The sequence below is a fragment of the Oncorhynchus tshawytscha genome, linkage group LG22 (genome assembly GCF_018296145.1).
Source record: "Oncorhynchus tshawytscha isolate Ot180627B linkage group LG22, Otsh_v2.0, whole genome shotgun sequence".
NCBI classification, from domain to species: Eukaryota; Metazoa; Chordata; class Actinopteri; order Salmoniformes; family Salmonidae; genus Oncorhynchus; species Oncorhynchus tshawytscha.
The window spans coordinates 10,585,780-10,610,158 of NC_056450.1; the positions used below are offsets into that span (position 1 = coordinate 10,585,780).

The following is a 24,379-nucleotide window of genomic DNA, read 5'->3' on the forward strand; positions in this document are numbered from 1 at the left end:
AAAATAAGGAGTGGGTGAATCGGGACGTAGTCAGATGTACTGCTAGCGGATGAGATGTGTGATGTCTTTCCGTGACCACCAGAGGTCCCTGTGCACTAGCTTGCCATACAGGCCTCCATGGTAGGATATACACAATTAGGAACATGACTGCTCTTTCCATGACAGACTGAGCAAGTGAATCCAGGTGAAAGCTATGATCCCTTATTGATGTCACTTGTTAATCCACTTCAATCAGTTGTAGATGACACAGTTTAAAGAAGGATGTTTAAGCCATGAGAAAATTGAGACATGAATTGTGTGTGTGTGTGTGCCATTCAGAGGGTGAATGGGCAAGACAAAAGATTTAATTGCCTTTGAACAGGGTGTGGTAGTAAGTCCCAGGAGCACCGGTTTGAGTGTCAAGAACTGCAACCCTGCTGGGTTTGTCACTCTCAACAGTTTCCTGTGTGTATCAACAATGGTCCACCACCCAAAGGACATCTTGACAACTGTGGGAAGCATGGGAGTCAACATGGGCCAGCATACCTACGGAACACTTTCAACACCTTGTAGAGTCCACGTCCCGACGAATTGAGGCAAAAGGGGGTGCAACTCAATATTAAGGAAGGTGTTTCTAATGTTTTGTACACAGTGTGTATGGCTTGTTTTATGAGATAAAGTGAGTGATACATCATGTAATATACTGTGTCTACAAAGCTCAATGTAACTTTCATTACAGGTGAAAAGTAACGTGCACATTCTTACCTCAAAATGCATGTTCTGCTCCAGGAGCTGTTTGTACAACACTTGATCCTTCAGTGTGTTGTATCCATGTCCTACTCGCTCTGCTTTCAGGACCTCCACAGCCTGAAGAAGACATCAGATATGGGTCACCAAGCAGTTCAAAGGCAATGGCAGAGAAATCACGTTAAAGATGTTTTGGGCTGAGGAGGGGTATTTCTCTCCCCGCTCTGCTCTCAAGTACATTATCCGCTCATATGGGAGTAATAAAGACCTAGTGCCCAAATTGTGATTATTATATATTTTTTCTATCATTATTTTTTTCATTGTGATATATTCTTTTTGACCTTTTAAGTTAAGAACAAATTCTTATTTTCAATGATGGCCTAGGAACAGTGGGTTAACTGCCTGTTCAGGGGCAGAACGGCAGATTTGTACCTTGTCAGCTCGGGGATTTGAACTTGCAACCTTCCGGTTACTAGTCCAACGCTCTAACCACTAGGCTACCCTGCCGCCCCGATAAATATATCAATGGGTGCTGCAGAACCCTCAGCCCCCCTACTTTCCGCGGCTATGCACAAAAAGGTACAAATATTTTAATTTACACGTCAACAGAACTACTGGCTGTTGGGTAAATCCATATGATTTAAACGAAACCTTCCTTCCATACATGTTTGCCCATGGAAGAAGTGGTGAGAAAGGGACTTTTTGGGTCTGAATTTCAAAACATAGAAGTGCTTAAAGTTGACCCATTTTTGCATACCCCACCCTACTAGGAGACATCCATGTCTTCATCACTGGAAAAGATCAATGGTTGAGTTTGATACAGTGCCTTCAGAAAGGATTCAAACCCCTCGACTTGTTCCACATTTTGTTGTGTTACAGCCTAAAATTAAAATGGATTAAATTGCGATTTTTTTTGTTTGATTTTTTTGTTTGTTTGTTTTTTTTGTTTTTTTTGTTCCTGAGGACCTGGTTTTAACTGTGCACGGGGCCTGCCTAGGATCTGAAGGAAGGTGTCAGGCGGGTGGTTACAGTGTTCCGAACAGAGACAGATAAATAGGCTGAGACTGATATTTCTTAGAGAAAAAAAATTTGAGAGAGAGAAAACGGAGTTCAGAGGGGACTGCCAACTGACGTTAACATCCAAATCTGTGTGTATCGGATGATGACTAGGGTCAGTATGACCAATTAACAATGGCATTCAAACCTGTGGGAGCTGGTTATGATCAAAAGAACGCGAGTATCCAAATCTGTGTGTACCGGATGTATCGCTAGAACCTTGGGGGGGGGCGACTGACCATCCAAACCTGTGTGAGCCGGATGGAAACTAGACTTCCAAACTAGATTTCCTATGTGATAATATATTGATTCTGTGAAGATATGAAAAAAAAACGTGAATGAGAAAAAAAGTGTGATTAATCGATTAGTAATACTGGGAGTACATTGAGATGCAACTTAAACAACCCATATGTAGAAGTACGTACTGTAGTTTCAAGAGTGGTCTCTTTATGGATAATTTGTTAGAGATCAGGTTAAAGCATTATATGACTGTCTACAGGATCTGGGAGATAGTCTCAGAAAAAGACTGGCATATATTAAAACAGGAGCGGAAATAAATTCATAGAAGAGAGTGACACGAACAAAGCCATAAAAACACTAATAGAAGCGCACAAGCATTCTACCAATTCGGCCCTGGTGAAAGAAAATTCCAATCTTAGAGAATTCAGGGATGTAATTGTGAGTTGGCAGAAGAAGAATCATTAGCTCAATACACCAGTGTATTGATGTTAGAGTTCTATCAGCGTAATCGCATTAGCTGTACTATTTGTGAAGTAATTTGAGTATGGACATTGTTAAATGGGGTACTTGGTAAATTCGCTCTGGCTATTGCTGGTTGAATATAGCCGGCATCAGTAAATGTTAGGGAAATAACGTAATTTAAATTATTGCCAGCAGCACAGTTAGTCACCAACATTTCAAATAAACATGAAAAAAGCCTAACCAGCGGAGAGGGAAGATGTATTCTCTTGTTCGTGTCTGGAAGTAGCGTTAGCTAGCAAGCTAGCCAACATTAGCCAGTTAGCTTAGGTGTGAGGCAAGAAAAGTATTATATTTTGTGAGATCAGAAAGTTTGGATCAAACCTGCTCCTTAGCAGATTTTGGGGTTGAATAATCTTTGTTAGAACCAAGGAAACTCAGCAAAAAAATAAATGTCCTCTCACTTTCAACTGTGCTTATTTTCAGCAAACTTAACATGTGTAAATATTTGTATGAACATAACAAGATTCAACAACTGAGACATAAACTGAACAAGTTCCACAGACATGTGACTAACAGAAATGGAATAATGTGTCCCTGAACAAAGGGGGGTCAAAATCAAAAGTAAAAGTCAGTATCTGGTGTGGCCACCAGCTGCATTAAGTACTGCTGTGCATCTTCTCCTCATGGACTGTACCAGATTTGCCAGTTCTTGCTGTGAGATGTTACCCCACTTTTCGCCAAGGCACCTACAAGTTCCCGGACATTTCTGGGGGGGAATGGCCCTAGCCCTCACCCGTCGATCCAACAGGTCCCAGACGTCCGGGCTCTTCGCTGGCCATGGCAGAACACTGACATTCCTGTCTTACAGGAAACCACACACAGAACAAGTAGTATGGCTGGTGGCATTGTCATGCTGGAGGGTCATGTCAGGATGAGCCTGCAGGAAGGGTACCACATGAGGGAGGAGGATGTCTTCCCTGTAACGGACAGCATTGAGATTGCCTGCAATGGCAACAAGCTCAGTCCGATGATGCTGTGACACATCGCCCCAGACGGACCCCCCACCTCCAAATCGATCCCTCTCCAGAGTACAGGCCTCGGTGTAACGCTTATTCCTTCAACAATAAACACGAATCCGACATCACCCCTGGTGAGACAAAACCGCGACTCGTCAGTGAAGAGCACTTTTTGCCAGTCCTGTCTGGTCCAGCAACGGTGGGTTTGTGCCCATAGGCGACGTTGTTGCCGGTGATGTCTGGTGAGGACCTGCCTTACAACAGGCCTACAAGCCCTCAGTCCATCTTCTCTCAGCCTATTGCGGACAGTCTGAGCACTGATGGAGGGATTGTGCATCCCTGGTGTAACTCGGGCAGTTGTTGTTGCCATCCTGTACCTGTCCCACAGGTGTGATGTTCGGATGTACCGATCCTGTGCAGGTGCTGTTACACGTGGTCTGCCACTGCGAGGACGATCAGCTGTCCGTCCTGTCTCCCTGTAGCGCTGTTTTAGGAGTCTCACAATACGGACATTGCAATTTATTGCCCTGGCCACATTTGCAGTCCTCATGTCTCCTTGCAGCATGCCTAAGGCACGTTCACGCAGATGAGCAGGGACCCTGGGCATCTTTCTTTTGGTGTTTTTCAGAGACAGTAGAAAGGCCTCTTTAGTGTCCTAAGTTTTCATAACTGTGACCTTAATTGCCTACCGCCTGTACTCTGTTAGTGTCTTAACGACCATTCCACAGGTGCATGTTCATTAACTGTTTACTGAGCAGCTCATGTTATAGACAGAAGCATGCTACAGGGCAGACCAATCCGAACTTCTCCCGGCAAGTCCAGCCCATCCATTATTTCAGACAATCATGGCTAGAGGGAAGGTTCCTGTCTTTTTCTGTGGCTAAACCAACTAGGCTCATAGTTTTACAATTTTATTTTTATTTACAGATTGCATACACGTTTGTTATTAAGGCACATGTAAGTTAACATGTTCCACAAGGCATTTCTGCCCCCAAAAAACACATTTTCCTCAAATAAATAAATAAAAACTTGAAATGTCTCTCCTGTGCAGTAGTGACGTGCAACGTAAGCCTAGCTTATTGAAACGGGTCACATTTTTGTAAAAACAGTTTTACCACCCTGTTTCTAAGATTTTAAATACCCATAGACTTCCAATCCTTGCGCTAATGTTAGTTAGCATTGCCTCGCAAAACTACCTCCAACTCCCTTCATTCTGGACACAGAGACATAAAAATGGTATCCACAAAATCATCTGACTCTGGGGAAGTAGATAAAGGGCCTCATTGCCAAAATTCTGAAGTAACCCTTTAAGAAAAAAAAGCAACTTTCTGAACACTTCTACAATGGGCAAATATGTATGGAAGGCTTCGTTCTAATCAAAAGGGGTGCTGTCAAAAAGGGATTGAATTCAAATGAGTTCACCCTATGCCTGGTAATATGCAGTCTTTGGTTGCAACATTTTAAAAGATGGCTTCCATTGAAAGGAAGTCACATAGGCTAGCGAAGACTTTCCGGGAGACATGAAATTGGATAGTGTGCTGTGTGTACTGAGTTGTTTAGTTGTTTCCATCTGAAATACATATTTAAGTTGTTATAAAAGGTTTTCACAATGCAATCACTTATAACATAATAACGCTGCTGTGTGTTGAGCAGTAGAGGAAGTCTTGGGTCAAGCTGAACAGCCATTAGACATGTCATTTAAAATTGACATATTTAGTGTTCCCCAAAGACTATAGAGGAAAGGAAAGCTCACCTCTTTCACCACCGAGGCAGGGCCCACTTCTCCTGCATGGACTGTTCTATGGATCCCACATCTCGCTGCTTCCTGTCAACAAGGTCAATCAAGGTCAATGAAAAGCATCAACACCAAGTTAACCAGAGAACTATCTGGGTTTTACATTAGCAACCTAAATACTTTTCATTGTCTTGAAACTATGTAATTATACATGGATGACCTACAGTCACAAGATTGTTCCAAGACCTCAGAGATTCCAAGAGCTTGTGCTATTGTCACGAGTAGGGAGATATTTTTTTTTTTTTTTTTTTGCCAAGGGCTAGACTGAAAAGGACTACATCTCACCAACAACATTTGAGAAACCATCTAAAATCCATCTAGAGCTTGTTCAGTTATGTTACCAGTCTGTATTAGTCTGTATTAGTGCAGTGCTTTTAATACTCTCTTAAGGCCAGTTGACCAGATGCAGATGGAGCTTAGTCCTGGCCTAAAAGGCATCCTTATATTCAATGGAGATTCTCCATTGAAAGTGCCATCCAGGACTAGGCTTAATCTGGCTCTGAGATACCAGCCCCTAGTATTTTGCCCTGGCATGTCCAAATGTATCACTCCAGCCTCTGGTCAAACTTACCACAGTGTTTCCAGATATCGTCCTGAAGGAATGATTTAACGGTCTCGTATTTATTTACACCACAAACATGGAAAATAGATCTATGCAAAGCAGTACGAACGAAAGTCGTGTTGATGTGACGTATGCTGACTTTTGGTCGGCTTGTTATTACCACATTTATTACCGACTTATGGTATTTCTGAAGTTGGCCCACTTTACCACAGCGCGAATAGTTTTATTGCTGAAAGTCCTTTGTTATTCTTAAGAAAGTTTTTTGGTTTCAAGAAATGGCTCACAAGAATGATCTCGCCATCAAATGTGTCTCTAAAGTGACCGTCATGCCTCTATGTACTGAATGGGTTCTGCTACAGAGTAACTCCATTCATTATAATGACAAGAAAGGTGCAAGTAATTGGCCCGTTAGGAAATACATCAACCAATTGCAGGACTTAAATGTCTGCAGTTCTGCAACATGTCCGGATGTTCTGCAACATCGGTTCTGCAACAATCAAATGTGAATAATTCTTAGTGTTTTCAGTACACATTCGCTCTATGCTCCCACTCCTTTAAGTTTTGAGCAAGTTGGAGTTTGAGCTCGCATCTTTAAGCCATAAAACCTAGCATGGTATGCTGCATGATAGCAGGACAGTGGTTAACCTCATATCCTGCATACGATGTGCATACGATGTGCTAAAGACAACTCTAGTCCTTTAGCATTTCCGTTAACCATGCATGCTTGCATGACAATGATAAAACAGTTGACTAGAGCACATACAGTATGAATTGGATAGGAGGGGTTCAAAGTTAGGTAGTTACCTCATAGGCCATCCTGTGTCCTGGGAAGGCCTCACAGTTGAGTGACTCGTCTCCTGCCAGATCAATAGCCACCACTCCGTTCTTCTTATACTTCTTACACAACTCCACCACGTCCATGGACCAGTCTGTGCAACGCAACACACACGTTTATTAGCAGTAGCAACCCAGTAAGGTCAAACAGATGAGATTTTTTTTAAATGCATAATGTTTGATTTGTGGGGATGTTTCTGAAATGTTTTCATGCTAGATTTATGACCTAATGGTTATCTAAATGGTCTGCTGCAGTCCACGAACGTGTAATATGCCAAGCATCTCAGTAAAAGCTAAAAGTAATAGTTGAAAATGTCAAATTGTCCAGTTAAAAAACTTAAAAGCAGAATCAAAATCCCCAAAACTGACTACAGAGCACTGTTCACTGGAATGTCTGCCTAAAATAGCCACTGACATTTTGTTACATGTAATTACAAATACAGATACTATGCTCTGGTAAGTCAGAAAGTTACATCAATCCAAATGACTTAACTAATAACTGCAGCGTTTCCCAAACTCGGTCCTCTGGACCCCAAGGGGTGCCCGTTTTGGTTTTTGCCCTAATACTACACAGCTAATTCAAGTAATAAACTAACCAGCAAGCTTTGGTCTTTTGAATCAGCTGTGTAGTGTTAGGGCAAAAACCAAAACGGGCACCCCTTGGGGTCCCGAGGACCGAGTTTGGGAAGCCCTGAAAGGGGATCTTTTGTATGGGAGACAATGCTAGCTCCATTCTGTACTGTAACATAGGAGATGAGACTTGCAATTGTTCATTCAGTGATACAATACACAAACAAGAGCCCCTTTTTTACTGTCTGCAAATGGTAACATCAGCTAAGGAGAAGAATAAATAAATGTGCACAGCATCACAACCATCGTCAAGTATAGATCAACACAGTTGACTGGGGATGGAATGAAACGAGAGACAGTCGGAAAATGACGACAACAGAAAGTGTGGGAGGTGTTTTTAAATGTGAGATGTTTTGGCTTGCAACCTCCTACAGTGTGATAAGGATCACAGACATTAACTACAGACAACGAGGAGGGGATGAGTCGTGCCAGACAGACAGGACAGGAGCATGAACAGGACAGTGAGGGCATTACTTGGCATGTGGCGCATGCAGCACAGAATGGACCTGGCTTTGATCTTGTACGCCTTCTCTCCCTCGGCCAGTCCCTGGTTCACCAAGTGAACCACCTCATCTGGGCTCAGGTCACCTCTGGGAGAAGAGAGCGAGTGAAATCAAGACCGCGAGAATCCTTGAATGCATTTCTATGTTGAATGTTATACGTTTTGAGCTCTGAGGACAAGAACAGATACCTACAAATGATGTGAACAATACAAAACTCTGCCATTGGAGAGCACAAGGAACTCAAAGAAGTACTGTATTGCACATGTCCATATATTCAAGTGTGACAATCGCTAATGCGGTATGTTTCAAATTCACACTTTTCTGCCAGCTACCTTACCAACTCAGAAACATATCATATCCACTTACTCTTCTTGGTTCCATGGAATGGGTTCCACGTCAGTGTTAGCCAGCAAGTGTGGGCTGTATCTAACTTCAACGTAGATGACCCCTTCTTTGGCTTTGTCCTCCACAAACTCGTAAGCTATCCTCTTGATCGCCTCTCTGTCGCCACTGGAAAGGGAATACAAAATCAGTGGAAGGCCAAGAGAAACAACACGAATATCTACTCAACGATGGCGGGTAAAATGCTAATTGTTAGTCAGCAACAAAAGGCCCTACACTGTTGGGGGATTTCCTCAAATTATGCTCATCCAGATACAAATACATTTTTAAAACAACTTGATTTAGGACACACATAAAACAAAGGAAATGTTCTAGGAACGGCCAACTATTCTTTGCGTCTTTTCCCTCTTTGCCTGAAGGGTTAGTAAAAGGGTAGTAGTGTGTCTCTGAATGACAGAAGGGTAATCTGATCGTAGATCCTCAGCACACCACAGCAGGAGGACTATTACTGTCACAGAGTCAGAGCATAGCGAGCCGCTGAACCAACACTCCACGTGACCTCTGAACTGCACTTGAACTTACACTGAGCAATTAGCTGCTACTGCCAATAGGACTGACTGTCTGGAGGAGAAAATGACTTATCATTATCCCTGTAATTATCATTATCCCTGCAATGACGATAAAGGACGTAAGATCAGCCTGTGTACAGTATTTGAAGAATGACATAGGGGATAATAGAATATTATTGTCATTTGTAATAGTAGTTTCATTGGATTTTGAGTGCATATCATTCTGTTATATTGTGTACATGTCTGCAAAAGTCCCTGTGGAGTAATGGATATTTTGGAGTGGGGGGAAATGTCTGCAAACTCACTCAGATGTTCCTAGCGTCGTTTCCCTCTCTGTTGCTTTTTGACTTCACAACACAGATTCTGTTTCACATCACATGATTTGTCTGAATGCGTGTTGTTCCCCCACCCCCATGCTTATCCATCCACCTACACACACAAAACTCCTGCATGAGCCAAATGCAGCTCGCAAGTTCCCCCATTTTGTTGGAAGTTTTCAAGCGAAGGACTTGATAAAGAATGCTTTATTCAGCATAACCGCTAGCTAGCAGCTGCTCTGTCCTGGCTAGAGGCTACGACTACAAACCATTATTGTTTCTTTTGATAGTTGTGGGAGGTTGTTGGTTAGCCTGGCAGAGAATTAAAACATCACGTTAGTCTGAGCAGTGGGTGAGGTTTGAGGTTAGATTTTTATTAGGATTGTTGCTTTTTTTCAAAAGTACCATCTGGGGCCCAAAATGTGAAATATGTTGGTACTGTAGATTTTGGGTTAAATATAAGGTAGTGTTGTAATGGGAATGGAATACATAACAACCTTGACTCTGTCTGAGTTCAGTTGGTTGCCAAAGAAACACCTGCTGGCATCATGATGTGCTCCTCTGTGCTGCATGATCTGCATTTCAACTAACTGACCCCCTAGTCTGGCCACCAGAGGAAACATTGAATAATACTGTCTCTGTCTGCATTACATTCACTCACTAACCAGGAAGAAGACCTATCAAGCACTGGTCTTAAAGTGAAGGTACCCCAATTGGGCTGCTATTTAACTCACACAATTCACAATCATTACAAATGACAGTCCCAATACAAAGCTCCCCTCACTTTCATATTTTAGCCGTAATTTAACAAATTAGGTGATCACGTGTTCTTTAAAAGCTTGTTGATTGCATTGCGTGTCATGCAAATACATTTAAACTCTTGACTCCTAACACACCGTATAGCAGTTATGATTCTTGTTGAAATAAAACAGGGAAGTAACAGTACATACAGTACATGTCATCTCCCTGTCATGGCTCTCTACAGATTGAACTTTCATCTCCATCTAAGAGCCATCTGCAATAATAAAGCTGATTAAAGAGCATGGTGGAGCAAAAAAAAGTACGTAAGTAAAATTACATTAAAGTAGTACTTAAGTTGATTTTTTGGGGGGTATCTGTACTTTGATTTACTATTTATATTTCTGCAACAGTCCTTGTGGAGTAATGGGTATGTTGGAGTGGGGGGAAATGTCTGCAAACTCACTCAGATGTTCCTAGCGTCGTTTCCCTCTCTGTTGCTTTTTGACTTCACAACACAGATTCTGTTTCACATCACATGATTGGAAAAAAAAGAAAGACTGCTTCTGGCTTTTACACTGGAAGTGAAAACGCGTACACTTGTTGCTAACTGGCCTGGTCTGAATGCTTTTTTGTTCCCCCACCCCCATGCTTATCCATCCATCTAAACACACAAAAATCCTGCATGAGCCAAACGCAGCTATCAAGTTCCCCATTTTGTTGTGTGTGTGTGTGTGTGTGTGGGGTCGCACCAGAGGCAACAAGGTTTTCAAGCGAAGGACCTGATAAAGAATGCTTTATTCAGCATAACCGCTAGCTATCAGCTGCTCTGTCCTGGCTAGAGGCTACAACTACAAACCATTATTGTTTCTTTTCATAGTTGTCGGAGGTTCCTGGTTAGTCTGGCAGAGAATAGAAACATCACGTGTTAAAATCAAATCAAATGTTATTTGTCACATGCGCCGAATACCTTACAGTGAAATGTTTACCCACAAGCCCTTAACCAACAATACTTTAAGAAGTTAAGATGTTTAAAAAAAAAGGTGTTCAGGAAGAAGTTGAAAATAAAAGTAGAAATAATTCAACAGCAGCAGCAAAATAACAAGCAAGGCTATATACAGGGGGTACCGGTACAGAGTCAACCGGTTAGTTGAGGTAATATGTACATGTAGGTCGAGTTAAAGTGACTATGCATAGATTATAAACAAAGAGTATCAGCAGCGTAAAAGAAGGGTCTGGGTAGCCCTTTGATTAGCTGTTCAGGAGTAGAAGCTGTTAAGAAGCCTTTTGGAACCTCGACTTGGCGCTCCGGTACCACCTGCCGTGAGGTAGCAGAAAGAACAGTCTATGACTAGGGTGGCTGGATTCTATGACAATTTTTAGGGCCTTCCTCTGACACCGCCTGATATAGAGGTCCTGGATGGCAGGAAGTTTGGCCCCAGTGATGTACTGGTTTTGAGGTTAGATTTTTACTAGGATTGTTGCTTTTTTCAAAAGTACCATCTGGGGGGCCAAAATGTGAAATATGTTGGTACTGTAGATTTTGGGTTAAATATAAGGTAGTGTTGTAATGGGAATGGAATACATAACAACCTTGACTCTGTCTGAGTTCAGTTGGTTGCCAAAGAAACACCTGCTGGCATCATGACGTGCTCCTCTGTGCTGCATGATCTGCATTTCAACTAACTGACCCCCTAATCTGGCCACCAGAGGAAACATTGCATAATACTAACCAGGAAGAAGACCTATCAAGCACTGGTCTTAAAAGTGAAGGTACGTTAATTGGGCTGCTATTTAACTCACACAATTCACAATCATTACAAATGACAGTCCCAAATGACAGTCTTTAAAAGCTTGTTGATTGCATTGCGTGTCATGCAAACACATTTAAACTCTTAACTCCTAACACACTGTACAGCAGTTATGATTGGTAGTTTAGCCCCTTGACACCATCTTGTGCTGTAACACGTAAAGTACTTAAGTAAAAACACTTTAAAGTACTACTTAAGTAGTTTTTTTGTTAACTGTACTTTGCTTTACTATTTTTTGATTACTTTTACTACATTCCTAAAGAAAACTCCTAAAGTACTCGTTACATTTTGAATGCTTAGGAAGGACAGGAAAATGGTCCAATTCATGCAATTATCAAGAGAACATTCCTGGTCATCCCTACTGCCTCTGAACTGGCGGACTCACTAAACACAAATAAATTTGTAGTAAATTATATCTCAGTGTTGGATTGGACTTCTGGCTATCCAGAGAAAACCGTGCCTTTATATTTGCTAAATATAAAGGATTTAAAATTATTTTGATGCTTAAGTATATTTTGGCAATTACATTTACTTTTGATACTTAAGTATATTTAAAACCAAATACTTTTAGACTTGAACTCAATAAGTATTTTACTGGGTAACTTTCACTTTTACTTGAGTCATTTTCCATTATGGTATCTTTACTTTTTCTCAAGTATGGCAATTGGGTACTTTTTCCACCACTGCTATTGAGTTTGACATCGTGAGACAACTTCTCCCGGTGATAACAACAGTATGAAACCAAAAGCTCAGGGGATTCGTGCAGTAGTCAGCATCTCATTATCTCAGCCATCTTCATGTTCAGGGTACTTACGCAATAACGTGCATGTACTCTGCGAACTTGCCGAGGAACTCTGTGAGGGTGGCAGGCTGGTGTATCACACAGATTCGTCTCATGTCCTCCACTGTGTGTGCAGGTAGGGGGATCCCACGTCGCCTGGTACAGACATACAGAAACAGAGGACTTTAAAAGTACAACCAGCAATAGGTAGCCACAGCTGCTCAATGTTCATTTCAATTAATTATATTAATGACTTAAAGGAAATTGCTAGTTTAAAAATAGCCCCATAAATAGGCCTACATGTTCCAAACGAAAGATACTCAAAGAACAATGTGTCACATGAACCTAATAAACCATGTCACTTGAGTCTAATAGCCCTTTTATCAAAGGTAATTGACAGTTAATGTTTAAAGAGAACTTGCATAACCTGTAATAAAACACACTATTTAAACAAAATACTAAGAATTCAACAGCTTTATAGACTTACTTGGCAACGTCTAGGATGGTCTCCACTCGGAGAGCGCCATCAAGATGCACATGCAGCTCAATCTGAAGATGAGACAAAATTCAAAATGTAATGTACTTTAACCTAATGACCTATAGAGTAATTTAGCCTGAATTGAAGTACAGACAATCAGGATGAACTCAAACAAATCAATAAACTAAACATTGGCAAATGAGAGAGCATGTGTTGTTGTGTGATGTGGTTCAATGCAATGTGTTGGCTGGACCACATCTATAACGAATGCAGTGTGCATGACTGGGCACCGTAGTTGTTGCAGTCGGTGAAAAGGCCAGGGATGCCAGAGAAGGTTCAAAGAAGAGCAACTGAGTGCTCGGCCCTTATTCCATCAGAGCTGACAGAGGAAAGTGCTAAATCTTGCCCAGCTACTCTACACCAGCTGACTACAGGGCAGATTGACTGTGGTCACCCCAAGCCTCAGTTACAACTAATAAAACATGACCAGAGGATTCGATTGCAAAGGGAAGGTATATAATGTATCGATTTTGTTATCTTTTGACCGTCTGAGGCACATACTGGATGAGATTGAGAATATAGGTAATGTATTCCTAAGAAATAACAAATCTTCCAAGACGAGCAACAGGAAAGAACCTTGAAAAGTTCTAAGCCATCTTTATCATCTTACAGTTTACAGGTGTAGGATCTTAATTTGATCACTCTGTTATTGCTGGGAATTTTCTCTGCACCATAGGATTTACTGAAAACCTGCACTAACAATTGGTTATAGCCTAACCATTGATCAAGCAACATTGCGTTGGCAGAAAGTACGTATGGACTAAACGTTAAAATCCTGTTGATGCAGTACTATTTTGTTTTGACCATACTGGTCAAATTAAGATCCTACGACCTCCCGGGTTAAGGGTGCTGTACTGCAGCGCCAGCTGTGCCACCAGAGACTCTGGGTTCGCGCCCAGGCTCTGTCGTAACCGGGAGGTCTGTGGGGCGACGCACAATTGGCCTAGCGTCATCTGGGTTAGGGAGGGTTTGGCCGGTAGGGATGTCCTTGTCTCATCATGCACAAGTGACTCCTTTGGCGGGCTGGGTGCAGTGCGCGCTAACCAAGGTTGCCAGGTGCGCACAGTGTTTCCTCCGACACATTGGTGCGGCTGGCTTCCTTCTGGGTTGGATGCGCGCTGTGTTAAGAAGCAGTGTGGCTTGGTTGGGTTGTGTATCGGAGGACGCATGACTTTCAACCTTCGTCTCTCCCGAGCCCGTACGGGAGTTGTAGCGATGAGACAAGATAGTAGCTACTAAACAATTGGATACCATGAAATTGGGGATAAAAAGGGGTAAAATTCAACAATAAGTTTTTTTTTTTTTAATTAAGATCCTACACCTGAATGTGTCTGACAGGTTGGCTCTTGAAGGGAATACCATTACGGTTATTACATATTGAGTTTAGTACGAGTGTGATAATTATGGTCTGACATGATCCCGGCCACTAACAATGGTATGACAGGAAACCAACGCCTTGAAATACTAATATGTTTTCTCTAGGAAATGTGAAGGTAGTCTACTTTAGTATAATTTAATGTATGTAATTAACAGTGCGAAAATCACTGTAGACCCTATGTGTCGTGACTTGACTTTAACATCAATCTGAAGACTGTTATTTATCTAATTAACTAACTATGTTTAATTGTTACCCAATTTTTTATTAATCATGTAACAATTAACTCATTATGATCTGGGGCACCACGAGAGCGGTTCTATAAAGAGTTACCATCTCCCGAATTAAACTCTAAAAAGGTCTTTATACCCATCACATCTATAAACAGTCAACTTATTAATCATAACCTCGTATCATATAATCATTCTGAACAGTCGTAGCCTCCTTGCATCTGCAAAAACCTGAGGCTTAGTTATGATTCAGCACGACACAAATTGGTTTAATTATTTATTTACAAGCTAATGAAATGGGAACACAGGATAAACATACACACTCCGCACCGGTTATTGACTGGAGACGTAATACGCTAATAACAGGTCCATAGCGGAATGACAACAACATTGACTCTTGTTAAAGAAGAGATGGAGGGGAAGAGGGACAGAGACACTTAACATTGGTACATTCAGAAACTCCTCTCACCTAAAGTAACCATATACTTTGCACACAAAACGTGGCCCACTTTGAGTAAGAAATCATGAATGTATATACGTGAAATTCCTGGGTTCGTCGGGGAACAGGGCAATATGATATATGAAAAAATTATGAAAGTGTTTTGGTTAAGAGAGGGATGTTCTTCATCTATACAAACAGTCTTCCCGCCGAAACCCTAACACGTCCTAAAGCGAATACTGGAACAATATTTCTAACAGACGAATGTGGGGAATGGTCAGTGGTGAACTAAAGAATAATCATGTCATATGGGTTGATATTTTGTGATGTCATTAAAAAGGTTATAAAGGAAATACTGTAACTTGAAAAGTATATACACTACATGTATGAAGTCTCCATCCTTAACGTTGTATATGAAATAACAAAAATACTTTCATTTGTCATACGTTTTGAATGTGATTTTAGGAGCCATGAGAATTTGTCTCCTATAAACTTTACACATGGTAAGTAGCCACGCCCCGAGTGAGGTCAGAGAGTGTGTCAGCCTGATGGAACCGCCCACTTCTACCAGAGTACATAGAAGGATTGGTAAAGAAGTTAACATTAGACCAGAAAAACGTTAAGTGGTAGCTACACATTTGAAATGATTGGAACTTTGAACCTCAACACGAGGTGAAGAAAATAAACTCAACTCCCAGACCAGAAAAGCGTCGAGCTGCAGCTCACGCCAGAGTGGTTTGAACCCTGAATACCAACATGATTTGGAGAAGAAAACCCTCTCAGACAATCACTGGTACAGCTGATTAGCTGTCCTAAAACAAATATCTAGAAAAGCGAATTTAAGTGGGACCATCCTACTACTCTTCAAACCATTCCACCGTACTACTCTTCTCAAATCACTGTAGTACGCTACTTTCATCACCATCGACACGGCTGGCTAGCCTATCTTCCAAGGAGCATCTTCCAGAGTGAACAACATTAGAAAACGGGAAAGAGGGTCCCCTTTCGGACAATCAGAGCCTTACAAGCGTGCTGCTGAAAGGCCAATCCAACACCCTTCCTAAGGAGGGCTGGTTCGGACAGAGATCAAAAACGAACGAAGGCATTCACACATAAATACATTTATCTTACTCCAAACGGGCGGCAATTTGTGTGCAAAGTATATGATTACTGTGAGAATAATTTCAACGATGTGTCTCTTTTTCCTCCCTCCCCATGTCGTTGTGTAACAAGCCGCCATATGTTGTTGTGTCAGTCCGCTAGGGACACTTTCTAATGTATTAAGTAAGTGTGTATGTTATCCTGTGCTATTATTTAGTTAGCTAGTAAATAAATAATTAAACCAATTTTTGTAGTACTGAATCATTAGTAAGGCTGGGGGTTTTGCAAATGCAAGCAGGTTACGACTGTTCAGAATGATGAAATGATAAGAGGTAATGATTAATATGATTAATAAAATAGCTGGCAAGTGACGCTCCCCAGCCAACCTGACAGAGCTTGAGAGGATCTGCAGAGAAGAATGGGAGAAATACCCCAAATACAGGTGTGCCAAGCCTGAAGCGTCATACCCAAGAATACTCAAGGCTGTAATCGCTGCCAAAGGTGCTTCAACAAAGTACTGAGTAAAGGGTCTGAGTACTTATGTAAATGTGATATCTGTTTTTTTTATGCATTTACAAAAAAAACAAAAAACAAACAGTTTTTGCTTTGTCATTATGGGTTATTGTTTGTAGATTGATGAGGGGGAAACAATATTTAAACCATTTCAGAATAAGGCTGTAACGTAACAAAATGTGGAAACTGTCAAGGAGTTTGAATATTTTTTAGACTGCACTGTAAATACAAATGTGTCTCCAACAGGGTTATCTTTGGCACAGCATTGGCCTGCTGTATGAAGGCTAAATCCTAACTAGTTGAACACAACAGCCATTTTTCTCTAGATGTCACCTTATGGAATATAGGGAAATAAATCAGTTCCTGAGAAACATTTCAATCATGTGACAAACTCTTTCCACGGAGGGCCGAGTGTCTGCCTGCGGGTCTTCGCTCCTCCCTTGTACTTGATTGATGAATTAAGGTCACTAATTATTAAGAACTTCCCTCACCTGGTTGTCTAGGTCTTAATTAAAAGGAAAAAAACAAAAAACCCACAGACACTAGGCCATCCGTGGAATGAGTTTGACACCCCTGATTTACATCCTTAGAAAGAATGTGGAGCCTGTCTGAACACGCTATGACTCGGTAGACTTCACGGTGTACTACACACCCTAGTAAAACTACGTCAGAGTACACCAAAAGGCCTTCGTGAATTTACAGCAACAGCTGTAATCTCGCCTCACAGAGCCATTAGGTTTTGTGTTCGGATTGAGACATGAAACCTATCAGTCAATACACATGTATTATTCCAGCACTAGAGTGGCTTAAAATGCAAGACTGAGTATGATGTGGTTATTTACCACCAATGTGCTCCTCGGCTGTACAGAGGTTCCTATAATAAGGTTTTTGTCCACAACCACTTTTCACACTGACAACATGCCCAGGGTGTAAGTCTCCCATGACTGTTACAGCATCCCTATTCAATACACTCCTCCATGTGTGCGAGAATGTGCCTGCATATGTGTACATGCCTATGCGAGAAAGAAACAGACAAAAGGATGAGGGAATGTGTGCTTAGATAATGTGTCATGTGTATAATTTGAACAATGAGTTATACATTGTGGTTTTGAAGAAGACAGTGTTTCAATAACATTAGTGAGTTTTAAGGAGTACAGATATTCTCTGGTCTCTGGTCTGTTGTTTAGGCCCATTACAGGTCTATCAAGGCTGGGAGACAAACAATCTCACAGAGACTTTCAAGCAGAGAGCTTCTCTACCTCAACAACAACGTGGGCAATGATGTCAGAGCATCAATCCACTCTAGGCTACATAGACAGATCAGGTTTAAGACAGCTGTTTAAGTAATTTAGAGGTGAGGTCATCTTCTGGCATTGTAGTAACAACTTATTTCCTCATGGTCTATTCTTCTGTGCTTTCCTACTTTACTAACCATGAGCAATATCAACAGGGACATACAGTTGTGGCCAAATATATTGTCACCCTTGCATTTTGCTGCATCTTTCAACTGGCAATTTGGCCGACTTTTAAGCAGCAAACGTCTCTAATTCTTCAATGTTTGAAGGGTGACCTCCACCAACTGCTGTTTTCAGATCTTGCCATAGGTTATGGATGTGATTCAGATCTGGCCACTCCAGAACCTCTTCTTGAACCATTCATGGGTGTTTTTTTTTATGTGTGTTTGGGGTCGTTGTCCTGCTGGAAGACCCACAACCTTCAACGGAGACCCAGTTTTTGGACACTGGGTTGAACATTGGTCTCCAAAACACCTGATAATCTGCTGATTTCATGATGCCTTGCACATTTAAGGTTCCCAGTACCAGAGGCAGAAAAATCAACCCGCACAGCTTTAGCAAACCTCCCCCATTTGATTGTAGGGAGGGTATACTTTTCATTGAATGCTAAATTTGGTTGTTTGGTTGTCAGTAAACACAGCGCTGATCTGTATTTCCAAAAAGCTCACATTTTGTTTCACTTGTCCACAGAACATTTCCCCCAGGATTTAGTCTTGTTTGATTGGGTTTTTGAGAAGTACAAATCTTTTGTCTTCTTCAGCAGTGGGGTCTTCCTATGTTTTTCCAATGACCAAATGAGCCATTCATACATTCTCCCTACAATCAAACATGGGGAGGTTTGATAATGCTGTTTCAAAAGGGAGTACATTATGAAGATTGGAGAAGCAGTTTCTGCCTCTGGTTATCCCCGATCACACTAGGCGATATCCTGGCGACGTTGGCTAGCTAAGCTCACGCGCAGGTACATGTCATCGGTCAAACGGTCATCTCGCGCCAAACTGCACAGTTTGCAGGCCGTCAAATCAAAGGCACTCCTTCAATATAAAAGTTGTTTTGACTAAAACACTTTTCACAAGGTTGAAGCAATAACATGTTCGACTACTTAAGACATTGGCTCCAATCTAGGTTCTGCCTTTAGATTTAGAGAACATGAACAACTTAAGGAAGAATGTTTCACTTCTCAAACCCCAAACCCCGGCCACATCTGCTTAGTCTGCTTCGCAAGCATTTCTGGAAATCTTGCACCTGGTTTTAGAAACTCTGTGGCTGTTGGGTCACATTGCTGCCTCTGTCACTGGAGGCCTTGAACGTGTGCAGGATATCATGAACTCGGCAGATTATCAAGGTGTTTTGGAGTGCAATGTTCAGGACATTTTTCGGAAAAGTGCAAGGGTGACAATTTATTTGCCCGCGATTGTACATGCAGTGGAAAAGATAGTTATTTATAATCTGTGCTCTTGCCGCTTACATAGATACAGGAACTGAAAGAAAATGTCTATTTCAACTTTATTTTGTTAGCGTGTGTAACAGGCAGGCATGGCAGTAACAGAATACATAAACAAGACTTATCAAACGATGCAACATGTTATGTAATGCACAGTATATGCTTATGTCACATGGATAGTTGACCTGTGGTCGATAAGAGAAAGAGTGAATGTGTCAAGTCATTGTCCTGCCCCTTTCTTACGGTCTACCTCCTTACACAGTCAGTGTAACATAATAAAATGGACATACAGGGTTTCTATACACACAGACACACACACACACACACGCACACATACATAGGGGTTGTCCTACCTATATCTAATAATGGTATACCGGTGTAAAAAAACTATTGGGTCGCTAAATCTGTCGGAATGAAGGACCATGTAAAAAACTGTTGGTAGCTAAATCCGTCTAGAAGGACCATGTTGAAACGGTTGGCTGGTATGCCCTCACCTTCTGAGCAGTCGGCTATGAATGCCCCCATATTGGTTTGGTTCTGCCCACTATAGTACGGTCTGGTCAGAACATGATGTTGAGGCCCATACTGAACACTTGGAAACAGCTATGTGTGTTGGGGACCATTTGAATATGTTTATACACTACAATCACCAAAGGTATGTGGACACCTGCTCATTGAACAGCTCATTCCAAAGTCATGGGCATTAATATGCTGCCCCCTTTGCTGCTATAACACCACAAGTGCATTAGTGAGGTCAGGGCTCTGTGCAGGCCAGTGTCGTTCTTCCACAAAGATCTCGACAAACCATTTCTGCATGGACCTCGTTTTATGTTCGTGGGAATTGTCATGCTGAAACAGGAAAGGGCATTCCCTAAACTGTTGCCACAAAGTTGGAAGCACAGAATTGTCTAGAATGTCATTGTATGCTGTAGCGTTAAAATTTCCCTCCACTAGAATTATGGGGCCTAGCCCAAACCATGAAAGACAGTCCCAGACCATGATTACTTCTCCACCTAACTTTACAGTTGGCACTATGCATGAGGGCAGGTAGCATTCTCCTGGCATCCGCCAGACTAAGATTCGTCCGTCAAACTGCCAGATGGTGAAGCGTGATTCATCACTCCAGAGAACGTGTTTCCACTGCTCCATAGCCCAATGGCGGTGAGCTTTACACGACTCCAGCCGACGCTTGGCATTGAGCATGGTGATCTTAGGCTTGTGTGGCTGCTCACCCATGGAAACCCATTTCATGAAGCTCCCTACAAATGGTTGTACTGCGGATGTTGCTTCCAGAGGCAGTTTGGAACTTGGTAATGAGCGTTGCAACCTGAGGACAGACAATTTTTACATGCTTCAGCACTTGGTGGTCCCATTCTGTGAGCTTGTGTGGCCTACCACTTCGCGGCTGAGCCGTTGTTGCTCGTAGGTAGCATCCTATGACGGTCCCAGGTTGAGTCACTGAGCTCTTCAGTAAGGTCATTCTACTGCCAATGTTTGTCTATGGCGATTGCATGGCTGTGTGCTGGATTTTGATACACCTATCAGCAACGGGTGTGGCTGAAATAGCCGAATCCATCAATTTGAAGGGTTGTCCACATACTTTGGTATATGTATGATTGTAGTAAATCGAATGACTTGGAATATTATTGTTGTGGTTCTAGAAGACAAATATCTGCACACATGTAAACAGTATTAGTTAAGGGTTATAACTATGCAATACACATACAGTACCAGTCAAAAGTTTGGACACACCTACTCATTCATGGGTTTTCTTTATTTTTACTATTTTCTACATTGTAGAATAATACTGAAGACAAACTACGAAATAACACATCTGGAATCATGTACAGTAGTAAGCAAAAGTATTTTATATTTGAGATTCTTTGAAGTAGCCCTCCTTTGACAACTTTGCATACTCTTGGCATTCTCTCAACCAACTTCACCTGGAATGCTTTTCCAACTGTCTTGAAGGAGTTCCCACATATGCTGAGCACTTGTTGGCCACTTTTCCTTCACTCTGCGGTCCAACTCACCCCAAACCATCTCAATTGGGTTAAGGGCCGGTGATTGTGGAGGCCAGATCTGATGAGGCACTCCATCGCTCTCATTCTTGGTCAATTAGCCCTTACACAGCCTGGAGGTGTGTTGGGTCATTGTCCTGTTGAAAAACAAATGATAGTCCCACTAAGCGCAAACCAGGTGGGATGGCATATCGCTGCAGAATGTGCCATGAATTTGAAATAAATCACTGACAGTGTCACCATCAATGCACCCACACACCATAACACCTCCATGCTTCACGGTGGGAACCACACATGTTGAGATCATCTGTAAACCTACTATTCGTCTCACGAAGACACAGCGGTTGGAACCAAAAATCTAAAATTTGGACTCATCAGACCAAAGGACAGATTTCCACCGGTCTAATGTCCATTGCTCGTGTTTCTTGACCCAAGCAAGTCTCTTCTTCTTCTTCTTATCCTTTAGTAGTGTTTTTTGCAGCAATTTGACCATGAACGCCTGACTCACACAGTCTCCTCTGAACAATTGATGTTGAGATGTATCTGTTACTTGAACTCCGTGAAGCATTTATTGGGCTGCAATTTCTAAGGCTGGTAACTCTAATGAATTTATCCTCTGCAGCAGAGGTAAATCTGGGTCTTTCTTTCCTGTGGTGGTCCTCATGAGAGCCAGTTTCAACTTTCAAAGTCCTTGAAATGTTCCAGATTGACTGACCTTCATGTCTTAAAGTAACGATGGACTGTCATTTCTCTTTGCTTATTTGAGCTGTTCTTGCCATAATATGGTCTTTGTATTTTACCAAACAGGGCTATCTTCTGTATACCACCCCTACCATGACACATCACAACTGATTGGCTCAAACACATTAAGGAAATAAATTCCGCAAATTAACTTTTAACAAGGCACACTTATTCATTTAAAATGGATTCCAGGTGACTATCTCATGAAGCTGGTTGAGAGAATGCCAAGAGTGTGCAAAGCTGTCATCAAGGCAAAGGGTGTCTACTTTGAAGAATCTCAAATTTAAAATACAATGTAGAAAATAGTAAAAATTAAGAAGAACCCTTGAATGAGTAGGTGCATCCAAACTTTTGACTGGTACTGTACATGTAGATTGATAATTGACAAACAGCATTAAGCTTACAACATGTCTATAAAGGGCTATAAACACAGCATCAACATAAACATTCACTCTTGGAGAGAGAGAAAAACAAATTACTTGGATTGACAACCTCTCTCCAGCCTGGTGCGAGAATCTGCAATTTTATCAGATCTGGCAAGGTGCCACAGGGTCATAAATTACTCAGAGCATGAGCAAGCGCCAAGAACAGTCTGTGATGAATTTAGAAGCTCATCCAAGGCAATAAACATCCTCATTTTTTAAAATTAACTAGGCAAGTCAGATAAGAACAAATTGTTATTTACAATGACAGCCTACGGCGGCCAAACCCGGACGATGCTGGGCCAATTGTGCGCCGCTTTATGGGACGACTCCCAATCATGGCCAGATGTGTTACAGCCTGGATAATAAAAGGCAACTATGGAAAAAGCTGAGATAGCGTGTGCATGCCAAAGACTGTTTATCAGGGGTGAAACGGTTCGTGTATTCTTATCGAACCGTTCGGAACAGGGTCCAGGGTGCACGGTACACACTGCGAACCGAACAATACATTAATCATATAGCTAGGAAAATATATACATATTTAATTTTTTTATTTATTATTATTGCATAAACCAATGGCGTATAAATTAACGTGGGAAAAATATTCACATAGTAATAAAGTTGTCTTAAAAAAATAAAAAGTTTCGACTTGTAGCTGTATGCAGCTCTGCTCATTAGTTATTTCACTCCAGCGGGAACAGAGCTGAGAGACCGTTGTAGCAGCAATTAGCTTACGAAGGAATTAGCAGTTAGCTACATGCAAAGGAGCAACATGGCAAGCATTGACGAGCCAGAACTAGAAGACACCCCAGTATCATTCGGGTCTGCCGACTGGGAACTTTTCGGTTTCCCTGTAAACTGTAACAAGGATGGCCAACGAGTGGTGGATTAAACCTCTACAACATGTAGGCTCTGTTCATTGCCGATAGCCTATTTAAGTGACAATACGAGTAGCATGACTACTCATTTGCACCGGCATCACCCAAAAGTGCCAATCTGTGGGGCTTGGCGAAACACAGCGATAGCAAAATTCATAGCGGCAGATATGAGACCCTTCTCTGTGTTAGAGAATACGGGATTCAGAAACATGTTTAAAGTGTATTAATCTAGCATCTCAAAAAGCAATGTCATTGAATCCATTATTTTGCCTTCTAGCAAAGATCAGGAGGGTGGTATCCTTATTTCATAACAGCACAACTGCTGCACATGTTTTCAAGACACAACAGGAGATGCTGGAGCTGCCAAACTACAAACTAATTCAAGATGTCCCTACTAGATGGATTTCAAGCCATGACATGGTTGAGAGATACCTTGAGCAGAAAGTTGCAGTGTGTTCTTACACTGACTGATCAAGCTGTGAGGAAGAATGTCAAAGATAGTGACTGTCTGAAAATGACATAAGACTAGCAGAGGAAGTTATCAAAGTGTGCAAACGTCTCAAAACAGTCACAACACTGATATGCACCAAGAGCATTTCATCGGTTTCCATGGTCCTGCCTATGAAAAACAATGATCCTGAACTCAACGGTGGCATCCGATGAAGATGAACCTGCAGTAAGGGATGTCAAGACTGCGATCAGAGTTAACCTGGAGCCTAGATATGCTGACCCTGGTGTCCAAGACTTCTTACACAAGAGCACCGCTTTGGACCCCCGGTTCAAGTCCCTGCTGCACCTGGATGCTGCTGCTCGTCTGAGAGTCGACAATGAACTCACAGCAGAGATTGTGACCAATATACAACAGGTATTGTATTTATTTTGTTCACGTGACATTTATTATTTGATTAATTAGTGATTTAACAATTCATTACAAAGTAATAATTGTAATTGTCATATATGATATATATTTCTAACAACAAATCATATTTTTAAAGCCACT

The 24,379-nt window shown here is 41.7% G+C and overlaps 1 protein-coding gene across 1 annotated transcript in view; it reads right to left on the reverse strand.

The window, feature by feature from the left end:
* The window catches only part of LOC112221766 (adenosine deaminase), a 32,364-nt gene that overhangs the window by 1,929 nt on the left and 6,056 nt on the right, over positions 1-24,379 (reverse strand). The window contains exons 2-8 of the mRNA XM_024384072.2: positions 12,870-12,931; positions 12,416-12,538; positions 8,191-8,334; positions 7,796-7,911; positions 6,662-6,786; positions 5,254-5,325; positions 745-846 (exon numbers count right to left, since the gene is read on the reverse strand). Of these exons, the coding sequence (XP_024239840.1) occupies positions 745-846; positions 5,254-5,325; positions 6,662-6,786; positions 7,796-7,911; positions 8,191-8,334; positions 12,416-12,538; positions 12,870-12,931 (744 nt within the window). The remainder of the gene's footprint in view (positions 1-744; positions 847-5,253; positions 5,326-6,661; positions 6,787-7,795; positions 7,912-8,190; positions 8,335-12,415; positions 12,539-12,869; positions 12,932-24,379) is intronic.